The 23,529-nt window shown below is 33.5% G+C and overlaps 1 protein-coding gene across 16 annotated transcripts in view; it reads right to left on the bottom strand.

Annotated features, from left to right (window-relative positions):
- Positions 1-23,529, bottom strand: part of LOC143225538 (putative ATP-dependent RNA helicase DHX35) — a 111,345-nt gene that overhangs the window by 30,952 nt on the left and 56,864 nt on the right. For 15 of the 16 annotated variants that reach the window (XR_013013933.1, XM_076455185.1, XM_076455169.1 and 12 more), the window contains 4 exons: positions 18,021-18,117; positions 16,762-16,914; positions 8,566-8,690; positions 3,392-3,446 (listed from right to left, as the gene is read on the bottom strand). Coding sequence is in view for 15 of the 16 variants with exons in the window: in XM_076455185.1 (XP_076311300.1) it covers positions 3,392-3,446; positions 8,566-8,690; positions 16,762-16,914; positions 18,021-18,117 (430 nt within the window). In the remaining variant the exon portion in view is untranslated. The remainder of the gene's footprint in view (positions 1-3,391; positions 3,447-8,565; positions 8,691-16,761; positions 16,915-18,020; positions 18,118-23,529) is intronic. The other variant, XM_076455276.1, reaches the window with a different exon arrangement.

The raw sequence follows: 23,529 nt of genomic DNA, 5'->3' as shown, positions 1-23,529 counted from the left end.
CCATGGAGTATAAAACCCTAATATATAGGGTCATGCTTGTGAGAAACTGTGCCACATCTGTACCAGGATATACTCTTTGTCTTCTGTAAAGATATGTGTTGCTGAACTGGGCAAAAAAAATGCAAGTCCAATAATGTAACCGTAGGTGATGTAGAGAAGCTAGATCATATCACACCATATTCAGTGGTCAACTTTAGCCCAACACCAGACAGTATCAGGTATATGTTTTCCAGTCTGCAGTAGTGGCCCAACTGTCTTCACCTCAAGACCAGGAAACAGAAAGAGAAAAACAACTTCTATTCTAACAACCCAGGCAGAGCACACATGTCCAGACCCACTACACAACCAACCTCAGGCCATATGATACGCAATGTATGGAGAACAGTAGGAAAGAAAAATGCAAATGTGATGGGCTACCCTAAGTTCAAGACCCTTTAGTGTTGGGAATTTTTTCATTGAGTCTCCAGTAGGAAGAAGGATACCAGCAACTACTTGTGTGAAGGCTTATTTTGGCTGATCCTACACTGGTGCAATATCAAACTACCTGAAAATTGACTTCTGAGTTTCAATATGACAGGAAAAAGCCAGGAAGAGGGGATGTACTGCATATGGTAGATTCTTCCAGTCCAAAACCAAGGGACATCAGTTAAGTATACCTAGAAAAGCACCACATGCCACTGAAAAATGACTATGAGATGTGAAAACAGGCAATTGTAAGGGTAAAACATACAAAAAAAAGAACTTACTATTCAAAGACAGTAAGAGATGTCTAGAATGGCAACAGGATGAAGTTAATATCTGGAGGAAAATAAGTAGCAAAAGTAAATAGGGTAGTTCACAGGCTAGCCTGTACAAAAACTTCCTCAAATGGATGACAGAAGTGAAGAGCCAGAGAGAAAGAGTGTCAGATTTGGCAAAACGAGATTTTAAAAGATTTGATGTAAATCTAAATCCAATGAATCATAGGTTAAATGGAGAACTGCTGTAGTCATTTCTTGAAAATAAGAGAAGTATTGTGGAGATCAGGAGTTACAAAGAATAAATAAATGGAACCATAAACTATGAAAAGAAGCAGAGTGGGCCAAAGAATAATAAATCACATGGATAGAGCAGAAAAAAAAAAAGGAACAGTAGGAGAATATTGTGTAAAAATGGAAAGAAACAATATGGTCAACAGCAATAGCATATACATCATATCTCGCAGGTCCATTGGAATAAAAGCAAGAAGTAAAACCTAAGTAAGTGAAAGATGCTACATGAACCAAGTGACTGAAAGGTCATAAAATGGAGGTACCAGGGCATGAAGAATAGTATTCTGGTCCAAAACAAGAAGGTCTGCTAGATGAGGCAAAAAGAACAAAACAGCACCTAAAAAACAGGGGAGGAGAACATGTGATGATAAAAACAAAACAAAACACCAAACTTTTAAGGCAACTGCCTGGTCATCAGCCATGGTTGAAAGCAACACTCATTTGAAAAGTCAATGAAAAAATGTTAAAGAATGGGGTATAGATAGAAGAGAATGGAACAAAATAATGCAAAAACCATCTATGGAATATGTGCCCTTGTCATAGACAGACAAAGAGGGAGGTAAAACAAACTGAACATGATGGGAGGAAGGCTAAACATAAAAGAGAGTATGAAATATCTCACAAGAAACCAGACTAACCCCACATTTGAAGTTGAAGTGAAGACACTGCTGGATGGCAGAGAGAAGAGTGAGGTTGGAAGAAAAGTGACAGTGGTAGACAGGAGAGAACAAGAGAAGTACAAGAGGAAACCATAATCAAGCCAGCCAGTACGGAGTTATCAGAAGGACTTAAGATGTAGTGACTTGAATGAGGGAGGACACAAAACAGAGGAGCGGTAGGCATGGAGAAAAAAAGTAAAGCAGTCCTAAAAGAATGTATCACAATTAAAGATGAGGTAAGAAGAACAAGTGACTAGAAAAAAGTAGGGTGTTGAAAGTAGTACTCTGGCAGGCCTCAGAAATGATTCATCATGAGATTCAGAACAAGCTGTTAGATGTACTTATATATAATAGACTCAGAAAAGGAAAGTTCGTCCTATAATAACAATGTGTGGCAAAGTGTCCCCTGACATATGATAAAAGAAACAATTACAGAGATGACTATTATCATCACAAGACCTTGATGAACAATCCTATTACAAACAAAAGAAAAAACTTTAAATTTGATGTACTGCCAAAATTTCATAGATGTATTTTAAGGGAAAATATGTCAAGGTACCAATGACCAAAACTCACTTGAAGATAATGAATAAAATGAGGCAAAGGTATGTGGGGAAAAACTCACAATAATCCCTTCTAAATAGCTATGTAGATAATTCCACTGAAAAACATCTACATCTGAAAAGTTCAAGAGTGAAAAGAGACATGTTTCATACATGTGCCAAAGTGATCATTGTGCTCTACATTATAGAGGAAGTCAGCTGAGATAGGAGTGTGTGTGTCACACTCCAATTGGTGAAGAGTTGTCACATGCTCATTTGCAATCCTACAATACATTCGTACCAGGTGCAAACATGTGATGTTAGGTGGAAGCCTCAAAGCTAGTGGTGAGAAAATATTGTGCATACAGAGGGCAGAAGAAACTGAGGAGAGCTATAATGTAAGAAAAGGTATCATATTGGACAATAAGTCACTCCAGCATTTATTAAACACAACTCATTCTGTTTTTTTACTAACTTAAATAACTCATATTTACTATGTAAATAACACCGAACTACAAAACCTAAGTCACCCTGTAGCCACTCTTTCAATTAATAGTTACTCATCCAATTATTAAACATCAACCATTCTTTCAGTTACTAAACCTAAGTCAATAAACATAAGTAACTCTTACAATAATTGCTGTTTTACTGAATAAATCACATCACATGATAAAGGAATGGTGGAAGCAGGGTGTTATGCAAAGCTTACAGTTTATATTGAGTTACTGTTCTGTGTATTACATGTATGAAACCAAAATTGATCAAATGTAAAATTCTGAAAAATCCTTAATATCAATCCTCGCTTCACTTCGTTATTTGAATGATAATTGTGAAAAAAAAAAAAAGTTTTACTCTCCTGATAAAGGTTAAAACCAAATCAAATAATAAAATATGTATATTTTTTTTTGCTTAATAGGCTGTATTTTTTTAAATGGTTTTATATGTAATTTCTACAACTAATACCAGTTTAAAGTCCAGGGATAAAGTTGTTTAAAATGGCACAAGAAAGAAAACAGAAAAGTCAGTTTTTCGAATTGAATGGTCTCTAGAACTGCAATTGTTAAAATGTAGTTTCAGCATTTCTTTCAGTTTTTGATTTAGTTTTTTAAACTAATAAATCCCTTTTATTACTCTAAAATAGCCTTAAAAAATTGCTTACCCCCAAGAGCATATAGCAACTCCAGTGCATTAATAACATTCTTTGCAGGAGGTGCCTACAAATAAAATCAAAGTTCACTTCTGTTGAAATTTCATGACATATATAACACTAAATACTAAGCTATGCCTAGCCTTGAGTAAACACTTTAAAAAAATAAACATTTTTTTATCATTTAAATAAACATTTGATTACTGCATATCTCCCTCATGTCATTTTCTTACATTACATTATAAATCAGTGTTTTCAAAGTTGTCTGAGATTTCTCTCTACCAAAAGAAATTGTTCCAACATACACCAATTTATTGAGATTCTTTACATACTCCATAACAAAGAATTGTCAATTAATCTAAGCTTTATGATGTAGTAAACTTTGGTTGTTGCTGATGAGTAAAAATAAAGTTTTTGATTATGACCAATTTGTTTCTGATTCTTCTAAATATGCAAGCATAGTCAGAATAATTTCATCATTTTTTTTTTTAATCTGTAACAGATCTGAAGTTGAGAGAAATTTTATTAATCAACATATAGGTAAGTATATGAACTTCATCTTAATTTATAAAAAATGCAAATTTTAAACACATAACTAAACCTTAGGATAAAGAACCAGGAAGTTAACACATCAGATACCTTGAGGGCAAAAATGAAAGAAATACACATGTGGCCTTGAATATGTTAGAGCATGAACCTATAGAGATCCACATATAGAAACAGATTGGTTCAATGCCTAGTAAAGTACTCATGTTATGAAGGATGCTATTTCAGCTTTGCACTATACTGACCTATGACAAACCAGATACTGATCTGTGACAAACTTATTTGGCTGTTTACAAACTTGACAAACCAGATACTGACCTGTGACAAACATATCTGACTGCTTGCAAACTTAATAAAAAAGAACATTTCCAGGATCCACCAGAAAACAGAAAAGTGAAGCATGGTCATGGTAGACAGGACCCACATGGATCACTTTAATACTTCAATAAGTGAAACTTGTTATATATTGAAGTCTTTATGAGGTAGAGTTTAAACTTCAGAGGTACAACCTGCTTTCTATGAGAAAATGAATTAACTTTATGCTCAAGAACAAAAACTGAATTTATGCCCAAGTTAGTATGTCTCTAAGCATATCCAATTTTAAACTTGAGTGCATTGATTCTATCACTAAGGGACTTCAGAAAATATTTTGTATCCTACTAATACCACCACTAGTTCAAATCATTTTACAAGCCAGCAAATTAGGTGACTTGTGCACTTTGGAAACCTTCACCATTTGACTTACAAATGTGATCTATCTCTTAAACGTAGTGAACCAGCAGTTTTCTTCAAAGATACTTAAGGAAGAACCTTATCCACAATCAATGCACGTAAAAAAGAATTTTCATCATAATATTCAGTGATAACCATATATAATTCAAGTAATTTAAAATGACTTTCAAAAATTGGAACCAAATATATATTCACAAACTGTAAAAGGCCATTGTGGAAAAAATTGGCACTTGGGGTGCTTACTGTAATGTCAAACCTTTCAGGAGGGGTGTAAAACAATCAGAAGTAGCAATTGTAACACAGAAGAGAAAGAAACAATGAAGTGTTCTAATTATCTTTCTTGCTATGGGTAAGTCAAAGTGCTAATGTTATGAAAGTTTAGAGTTAAATTCAAAATTCTAAACTACTTTGTTTTGGTACCAAGTTTATTCATATGCAGTGATAATATAAATAATAAGTCACATTCTAATATCAGTTGTTAAGTCCTTAATTTTATATAGAAATATTTTTAAAAATCCTCAATCTCCACTAATATGAAAACTGTGACTTTTGTTTGCTAGGTCTTCCCTCTTAATTTATGTTCCACACTCTGAGAAGTAGGAAATTTTAAGTAAATTACTAGTTATAATATAGATTTTACTCAAGCAAGCATAATTTTTATACCCTTCTTTAATCTTATTTATTTATACAACCATAAACTAGAAAATAAGACATAAGTGCCACATCTGTCTGTTATACTCTCTCTTTCACAACTTGTTAATGGTACTCTAACATTTTATACTGTATTATTTATAAACAATGGAAACCCATAGGTTTAATCTATTAAACAATGTATTATATTATAGTTTTCTGTTCAAGACATTGTCTCTTCTGTCATTCATGTTGATGTGATTCTTTGAGAAAAATTTTAATGAAATTAGTTGAATTTTTAATGGCTTTTATCATATGGTTATCAAGCCACACAAATTATGACAGTTAAAATATACTGTTTGCTTTTTTATACTACTATTCCATGTTCTTAAGTGTGTTATTTAATTTTAAAAAATGTATTTACATAGTAGTATCATTAGTATAAAACAAAAGACTTAAGTTTCACTGACTGTAAAAAACAAATATCCAAGTATGTACCACATTTATCATTACAGTAGTGACTAAAATGTAAATAATAAGAACTTACTGGGTTAAATAAGATAAGATAATAAAAAGTCTTCACAAGGTATGCTTGTAAGCAACTCATGCATTACATAATTCTGTGTAGTGGAATTATTAGCTAGACACTGTTCAAAAGGCAATAAAACAAAACTACGTATGAATAGATGTATGATGTTAAGAGCTTTAACCAAGTAAGGATATACTCAGTTTGTAATCACTGTATGAAGAAAAAAGCATAATTTAGAGTTATTTATTAATTTCCTATCTGATTAGTGAAGTTAGTCAATTTTACTGATCCTGTATAAAGTTATGATACAGATTATAACATATAAACCTTAAAAAGTTTTTTTGGAGTGAAAAATGATATTCATTTTGGAATTTTTAGAGATTGTGCAAATGAAATTTTAAAATTTTAAAATGAATAAAAGTATTTTTAATATTAACATCAAAGTCACTTTACACTTGAACTCCGATTCCACATAAGTATAGAAAATTTTTTTCAGCAAAAGTAAATAATCAAAAATTCTGATTTTGTCTGCAATAGACTTATAATGTTCATTGAAAGCTTGCCAAAATTTTGTAAAGTTACATTAAGTACATCCAGAGTTAAAGTATAGCTACATGATGGTTACAATATATATGAACCCACTGTAAGAGGGTTAATACTAATAATAAATTTGCTATTTTTAACTCTCTACTTTTTACACTTAACATATTTAAATAGGAATCTATGTTTCACTTTATGATTAAAAAGTCACTGTAAATAAAGTTTTGAAACATACAGTATACTAAAATAATAAACTTAAAAGTTTTAGCACATTTTAACACAAATATAATAACCTTCAAATTTTCTACACAAACATTGAGTTTTATTATGCTTCTCATAGTAGTATAGTATTGTCATTATTAAAATTAAAATAAAAGGTTAAATTTATAAAAATTATTATACACAGACTGACTTCTCTGTACTTGAATAACTGTGATCCAAGATTTCCTTCACTACATTAACCATCTACTTTAATATTTGTTTTCAAGTTCATTTTACAATTTTTCTTGTTACTATTTGCTCAGTACAAATCACAGTATAGCCACCAATACTTATTCCTATTCACACCATACATTGCCATAACAATCATAATCCCATAAAAAATGGTGTAGGTCCAGTTCCAGATTTTCTCCAAATGAGTAAATGTCTGTTATCTGGCTACAAAGAAAGTGCATCTCATAGGTAAGAAGACTGTTCCACATGTTGTTGGTTTACTGGATGCTCTCCACTACAAAAGTTTGTTCTTAAATATTTATGCACTGACACAGCATTTGATTGTAAATGTGAACATCTGATTTAATCCCACAGCCTATAGTCTATAGGTCCATGAGCCAGAATTGACATCTGGCTTTGATCATCTAATTGTGTTGTGGATGATGGTTTATCTACTGTAGATGTCTGAACAAACAAATTATTGCTTCAAAAGTAGTTCCACATTATGTTAACAAGTGTGGATGATGTTGTCCAACCAAGTCATTGATTTGACATACTTTCCATATTCTGTTTACAGTTGTGTATGATGATTCCCACACATCTAAAACATCGACTTGAAAACAATTCAACATTCTGCTGACCATACTTTGACACAATGAAGTAACAGAGATGAATGAGCTTATTTTATAAAAGTGGCTTTTGTTTTATCATGGCTATAACAGTACATATTCTAATTATTATATAATAGTTTCAGTCAGTATAAAAGAACAAAACATTGTTGGTATAAATGTGCTTTATAACCCAACAGTACACAGTGATCAAAGTGTAGGTTGAACTGAACTTCTCTCTTAAACTTATACTTTGAAATTAAACACATTTTAGATCACAAAGTTTATTTATTTTTTACAACATAAATGAAACTAGAAATAAAATAATATCATGATAAGAAGTAGTCTAAAAGTCAGTTGCAGAAAAAAAACTTAAATTTGTACTTTTTTTTTATTTATGGCAAAGCTACTATGGGCATCTGCCACTACCCCTAACTTCACACTACTGACCAGAGAGAAGGCAGCATATTAAAATACTGATTGTCAATAGTGTAGTGCACCAACAACTTAAAGTGCAAGAAATATGTCTGTAGTATCAGATTGTATTTGAAATCAGCACCATAATCCATAGCTGTACCTCGATACAACAATTAAAGCTTATTGTGACAATTTGTAACATTCCTGGGTTGATACTGGTTTCAATTCATTATATTTTTAGAAAATTTCACCATTCATACTATATTATCTCTTTCAAAAGACATTTGATGTATCTCAGTAAAAATATGTTTAAGATATGGAGAAGAATTAGCCAATTGTTAAAACTGGAAATAATGCTTAGGAAAATAAATAAGACAAAAACTACACATAAAATGTAAAATGAAGATAAATGTTCAAAAAATATATTTAAAGTGAGAAACTAATATTATTTCGTATATCACGACAAGAGTCATAGATAGAGAAAAACCCAAAGAAAGATCATGTGATGTAAATTTGATGAACTGAGCAAGAAAAAACAAAACTGTATGACATTACTGGACAACAAACTGATGTAAAAATGATTTTTAGAACCTATTCTTGGAATGAAAGTCAATAAGATGTGATACAGCAATGCTCAATTCACTAAGCAAGCTTGAAAAATGATGTGAGGAAAACATATAACATTTTAAATTATTGTTGCTGAAAAAATCAAAATCTATACCCTATATACATAAATTAATAAAATAACTTACAGCAGGGAAATTAAATCTTAGAATATTTTCTATTCCAAGAGCTTTGAGTTGTAATATAACAGATGCAAGGCTGCTACGCTGAATCACAGGACAGGTTTGTGCTGGTAGTTTTAGGTAATCTTCTTCTGATTGTTGGAGAGAAAAGACACAAATATGTACAACACTTTATGACTCTAATAACACTATAGTAGTCTTATTTTTCCAAATTTAGTAACTTATTTTAAAAAGAAAATGAACAGTATTTAATCATTTTTTATGCATTTGAAATGACATGCAGATAAAAATAAGTTTGTGAGACTACATACTTGTAGTATTTAGTTATTACAACAGTGATAGACAGTAAAATATAGTATCTCATACTGTCACACCTAAGTACAATCTCATACACAACAATGCATTGTACTACAGCAAAGACAAAATTTTAAATAATTAATCAGTTTGTGATGTACATTTTAAAGCTATTTCCTCAAGCTGATGTCCATCATGATAACCTTTAAGAAAATATACAAAACCCATTTAACATTGTGTACAGGTGGAAAGAATCAAAGTATGTGTGCTACAACCTTTTACGTAGTGCTATTTAACATGACATTATGTATTTGATGTCAGATTTATTAACTATTCATTTTAAGCTACACTGCTGATTTAACAACAATCTGTAGAGTAAAAACCAGATAGTGGCAGAAACTACAGATATGAATTTCAAAGAGTCTAGAAATGATTCAAGCGCAACATGTACGATGGAGAAAAAATATTTCAATCTTCAAAGTAAATATCACCTTATATTATGACTTGCTTCAAGTCACAATCATATTAACATTTTCCTTACCAGAAAATATATTTCCAATACACAACTATGCACACCATTAACCCCTTCGCTCAGGGTCATGGGTCAAAGACCATGTCATCACATTTGTTGACTTGCATTCAAAATTTTATTGATGAATTTACTGTCAATAAGTTTTGAATCAAATTGTAGACTATAATTCAAACTTTAATATTATATAAGAGTTAATTTCTTAATCTAAAAGTAAATATTAAAGGAACACATCTAGTGAATCACGTGGTATGTTAAATGTAGCACTGTTTAAAATTAGAATATAAAATAAGAGCATTGTATCTTTTTATTTTGCTGAGATATGGCTTATGAACCGAATCAAACATGATTGCCCCATTCAAGTATTTCAATTGTTTAAAACAGTCCTTGAAATATTCTTATTATAGTATATAATATTTTTTTAAAATCTAAATACAATTTAGTTACTATGCTTAAGAAATTATAGTGAGATTCTATGGTATCAACACAGTTATTTATGGTTCTTTTGGTTATTAAACTGTATATATAAAACCTGAAAAAATTTTGTTTGATATCCTCCATGTGCAAAATTTTAAAAGGCTTAGTTAACCTATATCCAGCAGCAAATGAGTACAAAGGCAGTACTGAAAAGAGCCAATTGTTTGTCCTACTTCTTGGTTTATTGTTTTGTATTTTAAGGTAAATAAGTCAATATAATAAAAATTAATAAATATATATATATTAATATATAGCATCATGAGACATAGACTAAACATTTTTATTTTCATTTTATAATATGTAGTCATTCTAGCACAATTTATATTTATTTCCTAATTCTGTATGATGGTTACAAGGTTGGTTAAGTGTCAGACCCCACATAATTAAAGCATAGAAAATAACATAAAGTATAGTCTTACTAAAAACAAATGTTTGAAACATATTTAGGAGGTTTTAGTGATTATGCAAATAATATGAGATTTTTGGAACAAAGAATAGGTTTTTAATCATAACATGAAATCACTTTGCACTCAGACTAGTAACAAAAAAGACTATTTTCACAAACAAATCTTTAGTAAAAATATTTCTTTAAAAAAATCTGATTTTTTGCATGCAAAATACTTGTATTCTTTACTAAATGTCTACCAAATTTTGTGAAGATACACATGCTGTATCAAAACTTATAGTGCAAATACTTAATGTGTGTGAATGTAGAAGAACTTGTGTGTAATTATAACAAGCCCACAGTGAAATGACATGATTATGGAGCAAAAGTACCCCACCAATTAGTGTATGCTCACCTCTACTAAACATACATGACTGTAGAAGGAGGGAATAGTTTGTTAATGCATTTTACCTCAACTCTACTGAACAGACAGAAAGCACATGTAATATGTTATTAATTATAGTTATATGAGGACTGAACCTGGTCTCTACTGACAATGTCACCACTCCATCCCTTGCTCTAAATCCGGTTAGTTAGTTCCCCATCGGTGAGGATTCTCCATGGTCCACCATCCTTGACTAAGGTTTTTCATGCTCTGCTTAAAGAGAAAAGGAAAGAAATCCACAATGGAGAAGGCCTAGAGAAAGTGCCCAGATCCTCATTGCTTGTTTCAGTCAGAAAGGTCTTTTACTGAAGCCAATACAGCTTGTGATAACATATCCCTATTTTCTAAAGCTTGCAAGTGAGAACTATAAAAAGAGGTAGAGCACCTTCTGGTACTGGATTTTTCCATCTGTGTTCATGGAATAGGTATGGTCTGGACTGTACAGTAAACAGATACATAAACACCATAAAAGTATTGGATGTGGTCTTGCAAATCACCCCATCTGAACAGTGTGAAATATATGGAGCCAAGACAGATGGCATGAGTACTTTTCAACTGGCAACTTTTCAAGTGGCTTGGTACCACCTTCCACCCATAAGACCAGCTCTTCCCATTTGATATGTTTTTGTTGTTGTTTTTTTTAATGATGCATGCCTCAAGCCTTCCACACCCCATCTATTGGAATCAGACTCCAACATGACTCTCATGCAAATCAACATGCCTCATCTCTCCATCAATAGGACAGCCCAACCATCAGATAATTCCCTTTATGTGACACAACCAAATCATCACTTCAAAGCAGAAAACATAAGTAATGGAAGATTGTGGGAGGAGGGTGAGAAGTGTGAGGGGAGGGAAGCACCTATCAGAAATACATTTCCAGTTTAGGAAAATTATAGCTTCTGATACAGTACTTCCCTCCTCTCATGGCAGAAAAGGAAGGGAGCACATCTTGGTGGATGATGATAAGTTAGTAAAGTGGTCCCAATCAGATCAATAAATAAAACAACACCACAGACAGAAAGTGGAAAAAAAAGAGGTTGAATCCCATGGTGTAGTATGGCTATGGTCTAGCAGACCATGCTTGGTATGTCAACCTCGGGACTTTTGACTAACATCTGCAAGAAGAAAGCATGAGAATCATACTTTCTTCACCTTAAGCCATAAAATCATGAATGTGAGGAAATGACCAACTCTAGGGCATGATACAGAAGTGGCACTGAGCCAAGGATTCAGGAATGTGACATCCAGTATCTGAGGGAAGTCCACTGCATGCAATCAACTCCTGTGACCATGATTTTGCTTTAAAATGTCCAAAAGTCAATAATTTCAATGTCACAAGAGAAAATAAAGGAATGTTAAAGACAGAGAGAAAAATAACCCATTTACACCCTCCATGACCCATAACACAGAGAAAGAATCATGGAAAGAAGACTTATGTCAGTTGGTTCATTTGATATCCAAAACCACTGGCAGAATGTCACTACCTTATTCTGAATTGAATGGTTATAGCCATCTGTGTGGGACCCACACAACAGCATGCCTACAGGGTCAACTACCTCAGCAACCTGAAACTGGTAAGTGGAAAGGACTCCCATACTTCCCTGGAACAAGGAAGAAGGAAGAGCATTTGAGAATACAGAGGGATTGATACACCTGAATCCATGCAAGGGAAATCATGAAACCTTATTTTGAGAAGCAGACCATACCAATTTATTCAATTTAGACATGGCAGGCATAGGCAGTTATCCCCTTCCGCTTCACCAATACCATCCATGATTGTTGCATTCCAGTTCAGACATGTTTATGAAGCAAAATATCTTGACCTAAAAGCAATCTTGTGAAACACCCCATCTCAAAGGTGAGCACTTGGAGTCTTAAATCAAGCTTGTGAATCAACAAAGCTTGCAATGCAGATTTGTAAAAAAGAATACCATGTCAGGCATCACTCACCCCAGAGTGGGATCTAAGAAACAAAAGTCAAAACAAGGGCACCTACAAGAAAAGAAAGTACTAATAAAGAATAACTAGTATCATAGCCACACCAAAGCCTGAAGTATAGACAGAGGTGGTAGGTGATACCTCAAGGATGCAGAAACCACAACAAGATGAAGAGATTAGGTGATTAACAATTTCCTCCAAATGCCAACTGAGATTAGCAGCATGGAAAAAGGTGAAGTGGCAAATCTGATAAGAAGTAGCTTGGAATAACATGCATTGAAAAGGGGACAAAGAGTAACAAGCTAACTGGAATAAATGACAAGTCTAACTGGTAATATATCTAACTGATACAATCTCCAGGGTATAAGAAAAAGGAAATATGCCTGAAGGGACTAATTAAACAGAGAACATGAAACAATGGGTTCAAATGGAGGGAATGGAATACAACATTAAGCCTTTCGCAATGGGCTCAGTATAATATACGAGTTCATCTACAACCTACCTTCCTTAAATCCTGGTTTGAAAGAAATTAGTAGCCTTTTCACAGTTTTAAATGCCTGAGAAAATCACCAGAGGCACATTCTAAGCTGTCGATTGGTTATTCACATCATAAATTGAAGTAAATGTGTATAAAGTACGGTTTTCAAAAATTAAAAGAAGAGAATCTGAGGCTCTTGCTTTATGTTTTAGCTTGTCAATATTGGTAATTTGAATTCCTAATTTGTACAAAACTGTAGACTTAGTATTTTGACATTACAAATGTCTAATGTTAAACAGTGCTGCATTAAACATACAATGACTCACTAAAATATATATTTAGGTGTGTTTTTAATATTTACTTTTAAATTTAGAAATTAACTCATATATAATATTAATTTTTGAATTATAATCTACTGTTTGATTCCTAATTTACTGACATAAATTCATAAGATAATTGTTCAATAAACTTTTAATGCAAGTAAACAATTGTGATAACATGGCCTTTGACTCATTACTTGACCCAATCTGGAAGTACCGGACATTGAGGCAGTTAATGTATCCAGAAAGAACAGGTCAAAAGGGTAAAAGCAGGGTAAAGAAAGACCCTGCAGTATAAGACAGTAACTATATAAAGTCTCAGTATAAGATAGTTACTTTCAAAATAACTGGGAAAAGATAAAAAAAAAACTAGCAAAGAAGATAACTTTGTAGTGTTAAGAAAGGCGTAATTGTTTTAGATGAAGGTGCCCAATAACCAACAATGGTAGAGGCAGTAGATCCATTACTGAACAGCCAAGTAAAAAGAAGAAAAGCTGACAACTGAATGGTCAGGAGGAAGGTGGCAATGGAAGGACCAATGTCATAAGAAATGCTACTTTGGTAGATGAAAAAGGTAAAAGGACAAGAATGGGAAGAAAAGAAAGCTATGAGATTGGAAAGTCTGTTTCAATGGGTAATGGACTGGGCAAATCCCAAATATTAAGGTGGAATCCTGATATCCCATAAGGAAACAGGAACATATAAGAGTGAATCAAACAAGAGAGAATGTAGTTGGTGGGAGAAGAGCAGGTTGGGTTGTCAGGTGATACAGATGAAGAAACTAAGTTTGAGCCAGCTATAGGGGTACCACCAAGAGAACACAACAAGAAGTGTATCAAATGAAGGCCAAGACTTGATGTAAAAAATGAAGAAGTGGGTAGGAATGATGAAAAGAATATGATCAGTCCTGACTGAATGCATCAATGGCTAGGATGGAGGGATGAGAAACATGTGATGAGGAGAGAGAAAGTTTGGAAATCAGAGGGCTGGCAAGGCATCAATGGAGTTTCCAAGAGAGATCATTCATTGGGTAGAACACAGTCCAGGTGAGAGAGGCTGTCTACAATGAGGCTCAAAGCACTAATTACATGGCTGATGTTAAAATAAAACCATTGAAAATTGGCCCAATATGGCAGCTCAAGAGTTTGAGAGCAAGAGGTCCTAAATCAGGTTCTCCCTTGACAGTTGATACAAGAAAAACCAACACATGGAAGTATTTTAAAAAACGTACAGTTCACAATATAAACATATCAAGGCCATACTATAATTCAAATATGAAATGTAAAAAAAAAACGTATCCAACAGAATCCTATAGAGTGACATTTAAAAAGTGTGCACTTTATAACACAATCATTTGTTAAATATTCTGTATCAAACTTTATATTTAAGAGTTCCTTTGTTTCAAGTGGAGAGATATTTTGTAGTAGAAACTTTTGAATAAACTATTTTCGCTGGTGACTGTAAGATACTATGCTGGCTGAGGAAAATTAAAAAATGAAGAAAGCATACTGATCCTTGTTCTAAGATCTGCTTTAAATTGATAAGACTGGGAAATGTTTCTGCTTCACAACTTTCAGGTCTTTCCATCTTCAGAAAAGGCACTGCCCTCAACATGAATACTGTTGCATCATTCCAGGTCCTTCCAAATCAGAGAGTGTTGTCCACAGATTTATATTACAAATATCCAAAAAAACTTTTATACATCATTCAACAAACATTCATGCTTAAAATTTTTTTCAGTTTCCTGTAATTTTTACAACACCACAGAGACAAAATCTCCTAGTAGAAAATAGGTATTGAAAGCATCATACCACCAGTGGCACTAGCATTTAGAGTATCCAATTTTCATAGCTTCTTCTGTTCCTAGTGAATAACTTGTGAAAGTGTACTCGATAATATCATGCAATTTTTTTAAAAACAGAACTCAAGCAGGAATGTTAACAACATGTAGTGGTATACATGTTTCAACAACCTACACATTAAAACATTTACAGCAAGCATGTAATTCACTGTAATAGTTATCCACATCAAAACAAGTACATGCAAAAAACTGCAAAAATCATTTCTGTAACTGATTCGTACATAGTAAAATTTATAAGATAATATTGTTTCTTTCTTTGATGTTAAACACAAAGCTACACAATGGATGACAACCTGTAGTGTGCACACCACAGTTATGAAAACCCAGTTTTAACATTACAACTCTTCAGATTTAATATTGAGCCACAGGGGCATGGCCATTTAAATAGATGCAGCAACAATGAATGTAAAAATTAATCTACATATTAACAATAATGTATATAAAATAGTTATATAATACCAACAGACTATAACGTATATAAGATAGCTATAGAACACCAACAAACAATAATGTATATAAAACAGCTATAGAACACCAACAAACAGTAACATATAAAATTGCTATATAACACCAACAAACAATAATGTATATAAAATAGCTATATAACACCAACAAACAGTAACATATAAAATTGCTATATAACACCAACAAACAATAATGTATATAAAATAGCTATATAACACCAACATGCAATAATGTATAAAAAAAATAGCTATATAACACAACATACTATAACGTGTATAAAATAGACATGTAACACCAATATACAACGTGTATAAAATAGACATGTAACACCAATATACTATAACGTATATAAAATAGACATGTAACACCAATATACTATAACGTATATAAAATAGACATGTAACATCAACATAATATATATGAAATAGCTATATAACATCAGCACAGAATAATGTATATAAAACATACAAAAAGCACAGAGTAATCATTACAAGTTTAATCATCTTACAGTTTGATGTCATTAAAATGGAAAAACATAAAACATTGTTAGTCTAATGCATGGATAATCAAGAACACTCTCTTGCAATATTAACCAAATAACAAACTCTCAACATTCATTCTTTCAGTGAATATTGTAACCTCAAAACTAACGTGTAAATCCAATACAATTACATTTCTTACTGGCTTCACATTAGTAAGGTTTCACTAGATAATGCATTACTATTCAAAAGTTGGGAAGTGATAAACTGGAGAAGAAATTTTTTAAAAATTATAATATTAAAAAAACAAAAAAACCTAATATAATTGGATGCACAAAGGTGTAATCAGAATCTAATTATTTTCGTATAAACATTACAATAATCAAAACAGCATTTCCTGTTCATGGCATTCTATTACTTAAGTGATTAAAATGCATCTGCTTCCAAACTTTTCAACTATAGTCTAATTATATATAACTGTGTGTCAAAGACAATGGTCATTATTAAAAAAGAAACAAGATTACATACCTGTACATAACCTGTAAGTTTTTCCTGAACATACTCTCCCAGCACGTCCTGCTCGTTGGTCAGCTGATGCTTGTGACACAGGAACAACAACCAAGCAGTCGGTACAAGAGTTGGAGTTGTACCATCGTAATTTTACAAACCCACAATCAACAACTGAAATTACAAATTTCAAAAATGGAGCCTTATAAAATTCTGGACTACAGATAAGAATTATTACAGTTCTTAAACTGTCATTAATGTCTGCTTAGTTTTTTTATTTTTTAAAGGATATGATTATTCTATTTATTTTTTATTTTGTAATAATCTAATACAGTTTTCTTCACATTTCATCAAAACATAATGATACTGCTGTTTAAATAAAATGCAAACATACCATCAATCACAGATAACTTAAAAAGTACCTACAGAAACTAAGTCACTGAAAATTATATTTTTATGTGAACTTACAACTACCACCAATGACACTCATATAATGAATACTTAAGTAGAAATCCCTCAACTCGAAGTAACAGTAAAAGTGAAGTCATATAAAGCAGTATAGTTGATCATTATGTACTCTCAGAAAACACATAAAGCAACAGAGTGGCCCAGTAAATTACTGCTTTCTCTCTCTACTGATAGTTACGGAGTATAGTGGTCCAATAGATTACACTACCGCTATTAACAAAGAGATAAAGCAGTACAGTTGTCCAGTAGATTACACCACAACTATCAATACACAGATAAAGCAGTACAATGGTCCAGTAAATTACACTACAACTTTCAATACACAGGTAAAGCAGTACAGTGGTCCAGTAAATTACACTACAACTTTCAAAACACAGATAAAGCAGTACAGTGGTTCAGTAAATTATACTACAACTTTCAATACACAGGTAAAGCACCACAGTGGTCCATCAGATTACACTACATCTTTCAACAGAGAGGTAAAGCAGTACAGTTGTCCATCAGATTACACTACATCTTTCAATAGTACAGTGGTCCAGTAGATTACAATATAATTATCAGTTGATAGGTAAAGCAGTACAGTGATCCAGTGGACAAACTTGAAACTGTTTGAAGCCAGCTGAAGTAATGTGGTTTACTTTACAATCCCTGAATTTTGTTTGCTATCCCTCTAAATTTAAAGAGAGGTATAAAATGTCTGTCCTTGTACATGAACACAGAAGGTCTGTACTAAACACATTCAATGATTTGAAACTACAAAAATTGATTCAATTTATTTTTATGGAATGTATTACACTTAATGTAAAACTTACCATATGATATGCCACCAATGGTGAGAGATGCTTCAGCAATGTTGGTAGCAACAATAACTCTTCTTACATATCTAGAAACTGATTTAAAAACTTTCATCTGGAAAACAAAAAAGTTATTATTCAATTACCAGCTGTATTATTTAAGGACTTCACTTACACGAAAAAAAAAGAAAAAAAGTTACACAAATGATTTGAAAAAATAAACATGCTCTCTTTTAAAATCATCTGTCATTGACAAATAAAACTGTTACTGTTACTGAAACATTCTTCTTTAATTTATTTTTAAACAGCATTAACATGGTGCAATATTTTGTTTGAATAGCAGATTCTCAAAGGAAGCACACAATTAAAGCTGAAGAAATATATTCTCATTCTTCAATAGGTGTCTCCAATAATAGATACTGAAACACTTAACTATAAAAAAAATTTACCATACAATGTATTAGTTTGTTTGTTTGTTTTGGAATTTCGCACAAAGCTACTCGAGGGCTATCTGTGCTAGCCGTCCCTAATTAAGCAGTGTAAGACTAGAGGGAAGGCAGCTAGTCATCACCACCCACCGCCAACTCTTGGGCTACTCTTTTACCAACGAAAAGTGGGATTGACCGTCACATTATAACTCCCCCACGGCTGGGAGGGCGAGCATGTTTGGTGCGACTCAGGCAGGAACCCGCGACCCTCAGATTACGAAGCGCACTTAACGAGCTAGGCCATGCCAGGCCCAATGTATTAGTAGTGCTTCTGTATATACCTGACAGATAACACTATGTGACACAAATTTTGTTCCTGGATAGTATGTGTTATTTCTTAATTGCTTATGTTGTAAAAGTACAGAAAATGGCCATTATTCCCATTTGCTTTTGTGATCTGGATAATGAAATTTAAAAATTAACATATTTTCTATGTAAAAATGGGCAAATTTGAACATTTTCATTTACATAAGGTCTGAATAAAACAACATATGAATCAAGATTTACCTGTATTTATACTAAAGTTATACAAAAATATATAGAAGTGATTAATGTTTCGAGATTTGGGACTGTAACGTAAATCATTTTCACGTATCAGCCTCCAAATATAGTCTCCCATCAGGTTTTTGTTATACACTCCTTGGTAGAAGCGCTCAGAGTCCAGTATATCTTGGTGGAGGTGCTCGCCTTGCTCCTCTGAGTACACTCGCATGTTCTCCTTGAATTTATCAAAATGAGCATCAAAGATATGGACTTTCAGGGACATCCTGCAGTCCATTTTGCCATAGTTCTTCACCAGAACCTCAACCAGTTCCACATAATTTTCAGTCTTGTGATTGCCCAAGGAGCCCTGAACCACTGCAACAAAGCTGCCCCAAGCTTGTTTTTCCCTTCCTACTGAGTTTCTTGGGTAATTCTGTGCACTCCAGGATCTTCTTTATTTGTGGTCCAACGAAGACACCAGCTTTCACCTTTGCCTCGGACAGCTTAGGTAAGAAGTCTCGAAAGTACTTGAAGGCTGCAGACTCATTACCAAGAGCTGTGACAAATTGTTTCATAAGACCCAATTTTACGTGTTATGGTGGGAAACACACCTTCTGAAGGTCCACTAGTGGCTCACACTTGACATTGTGCCTCCCAACAGAGAACTTGATCTGTTGTGGCCAGTGCTTTCTGTTGTAGTGCACTGCAATATCCCTACTTTCCCAAAGGCAAAGATAACAGAAAAACTTAGTAAAGCCTCCTTGGACACCCATCAGGAATGCCACCATTTTGAAGTCTACAATAACCTCCCAGCCACACTCATCATACTTCAAGGCTTCTGACAAGGTCTTGAGACTGCTGTATTTCTCTTTGAGGTGCACCAAAAGATATTTAAGTTTTAAAAGGTCTAAAATCTGTATAATATAAAATCTTACTATTCAAGCAAACAAAAATTGTCCTTCTAGAGTTTTTTTCAGTGCTTGCAAGTAAAATGACATGCCCAGGGTTTGTCTTGATCCCTGACAGGCATGCCAAAATATGCCTTGTAAGCTTCACACATCTTAACAGATGCTGTCGCACAGTACTTTTTCGTTCTTGTCTTGATAAATTAGCCACATACATAGCAGAATGCATCTAGAGAGTGCTTGCAGCTTCTTGGTGTCATCTCAGACCAATCTGATTTTATCAATGTGTTCACTTTGGCAGCTAGAACTAAACTGAAGTGGTGGGTGGTGAGCCCCTGTATATATATATATATTACTATGAAAAGTTCTAGAAAATTCTCATAAGCTCTACAACATTCTAGAAAATTTTTGAAAATTCTTGCTAAGTTCAAAAAAATCTCTATCAGCTACTCAGCACTGAATCTACCTGGAATGTTCTGGAAAATGGATAAATTTGAAAATTTTATTACCCAGGTCACCAAAGCAAAGTTTGAAGGGAAAAATAAGTCTTTTCCACTTACTTTAGGCATAAGCAATTGGGAAATAACACTTTCTGCCCAGGAACAAGAAAAAGTAAAAATTTTGTTACATAGTGTAATTTCAGATTGTTTATGTACAAAAAAAATATTAGGTTGAGGAATAATTCGTGAGCACTTTTAAATAATTTCATTCAAGCATTACATGCAAGACTATACAATACTTCAATGCATGAACACATTACACCCAAAACATTTATTACGATACTTTATTTCATGTAATACCTAGGTATATAGTATGCGTTGTTTTAAACGAAATTGCAAGAAATTAAATGCGAAAAGCAGATGGTGTCAAAAATGCTCGATTTTGTCCACTTGACATTCCATTTAATGAGCTGAAAATGAGAGCAAAAATTAAAGACATATGAAAATCAAACACACCATCTATTAGAGCAAAAAATTATCTACCAAATGACATGAAATATTTTGCGAAAGCATTTCATTTATGAATATATTTTGTTAACTTGAAAAAACGCTCACGAATTATTCCTCAACCCAATACTAATAAATAAATGATTAGATAAATTTTGGGTAAACTGAATTTTCAAAAAGGTGAAATGTGCCTATTTTGGAAAGATGTGCAAACTTAGAAATATGACAAAAATGGGACAAAATAACTTTTTCATTTACTTTGAAAAGTAACAGAAGAGTAATTTTCAAAAAGAAAAGCAACATAAAGTGATGTGAACATAAAAATTCCATTTTAAAGTTTTTGTTACATGATGCATATTATAACTATTGCAACTACAAGAACTTGGGGTACATTTCAATGAGGTACTTTTTAATAGGAATAATAAAGATAAAGAATACTATAGGTAGGGTGCTAAAGAGCATGTGAAGTGTCAATGACAAATAAATCAGACAACTGATGTCAACAGGAAAGTTGAAACATAGGTATAGTGAGGAAATAGAGGACCACATTATTATCCAGTTTATCTGGGATGACAAGGAATCTGTAAAGAATGCATTAACATGGTAAGTGCAAGGAAAGAAAAACTTGACAGTTTCAGGGAAAACAAAAGGTATGGGATAAGGTAGCCCAATAACCAGATAGTGAGTAGACAGAAACCCCAGTCAAAAAGTCACGTGAGAAACTCCAGCATTTGAGGCACAATTGGTCAGTCAGCAGTGAAACCCTGAGCCACAAATCAACTGCTGAACACTTTCCATTTGCACTGATACATCTGCATTGAAGAAGAATGTATAAAATGAACTGAAGGAAAAGCTATTCAACAGAAGAAATCTGATCTCACAAAGAAAATAATAAAAGCCATATGTGAAGATGAAGGACATAAATGGCTAGATATAGAACCAGTGACTGAGGTTGAAGAAGAAGGGAGGGAGACAAAGAAAGAGGTACTGCAGGAAAAAGTTGTAATTGTTGTAATCATGAATAATGTGATTAAGTGGGCCAATAAGGAGTGATTAGAAGGATTCAACACAGAGTGGTATAGATAAGAGAGATCCCCTAATGAAGTAATTGGATAGAAGGATAAACATAAAGAAATTTGTGGAACCAATCTAGGTTGAAGGTATCAATAGTCAGATGCTGAAAACGAGATACCAGGGACCAAAAGAGGGGTAAATTGTGATTATCTGCTGTGGGAATGTAAACAGCCACAATGTAACATGCAATGAGAAGTGTGGATGTGGGCCCAGTTCAGTCCAGCCAACATACCAAAACAGAAAGACCTCAACCAGGTGCCCCCTAAGTGACTGACGTGTTCTACCTCCATACAACTGTTGGAATGAATCATCAACAGATAATGTCTTCTGCTGATTGACCCATGCATGCAAGCCCTTTAGAGATGCATCTGTGAAAAGATGTAAATCTGGACAAGAAGAAAGTGAGTTAGATACCCATCAACATATGGGCCTTACCCAACCATCAATGCAGAATCTGCATCAGGGTAGGAGGGATGGTAATGGGAGCAGACAAAGGATCAAAAGAAAGGTTCTGTTGATCATGAATAACCCACTGAAGAGATTTCATATACACATGGCCAAGGAGGACCAGTGATGTCAATGAAGACCACAATCCCAAATGTGATAGAAAAAATGTGGCGAACTAAAAATTCCATGGAACAAAGTTGTAGAGGAGATGATTGGGCCTGACTGAGATTAGTGTCAAAAAGGACACCAAAGTGGATGAGATATTGAGTAGATCAGAAAAAGCATTTCTCCAATTTGATTAACCAGCCAACCTGAGCAGCTACTAGAAGATATGGTAGGAAAAAAAGATATGGACAAGACTTTAGTGATATAGGAATGTGGAGATATGTATTGGTGACTTCCATCTTGGTCCTCCATAAGTCAAGAGAAAATGAGAAACGACTCCATGACAAGACGAGGCAGTTGAACAAAGTGACTGAGGCAGAACAAATCTATAATAAACCTAAAGTCTCCAGTTTTCTTGAAACAACAAAGAATCTGGGGTAAAAACCTGGGGAAGGATGTCAAATAGATTTCTGAACCCCATCTGATAGATGCTAGCTGTTCATGAGATCCTGAAGAGAAGAAAAGGAAATGGGTATGTAAAACACAAGAAAGGGGAAAATATACAGGATCATAAATCTTTCCAAAAAACTGTAAGAACTTACAAAAGTGCTACTCCATGATAAAGGAATGCCAGTGATGAAGAAAATTGGCAAATCAAGTTCACACCAGGTCAGAACCCACTGGACAGTCACTGTTATTGCTGGTTAAGTGATGTGTGTCATTTACGAAAATGACAAGAGACCAGTAACAGCTGAAAATGGAAGAAATTGGAACAAATTCATACTGAGCTCCAACTAAAGCAAATGGGCAAAAATGGTGGAAAGAGTTGACTGATGTTGTACTTATGTAACTCGGGTATTGTATCATTGCAGAAATAGGGCCATACAAAAATTCTAAATATAAGGGGATGGTAAATAGAAAAATAAAAGCAAGATATGGTTGCAAGACAACCAAGAAGGTCCCAACCACAGATAAACCATATATGCAGAGCCAGAACCAAAGATGACAAATGAGCCAAAGTGAAAGACAGAAGGAAGAGGATGTCCACAAAAAGCTTCTCATGATTTCAGTGGAGAGT

Source organism: Tachypleus tridentatus, chromosome 1, assembly GCF_004210375.1.
Source record: "Tachypleus tridentatus isolate NWPU-2018 chromosome 1, ASM421037v1, whole genome shotgun sequence".
Taxonomy (NCBI): domain Eukaryota; kingdom Metazoa; phylum Arthropoda; class Merostomata; order Xiphosura; family Limulidae; genus Tachypleus; species Tachypleus tridentatus.
This window is presented reverse-complemented; position numbering and strand designations above follow the sequence as displayed.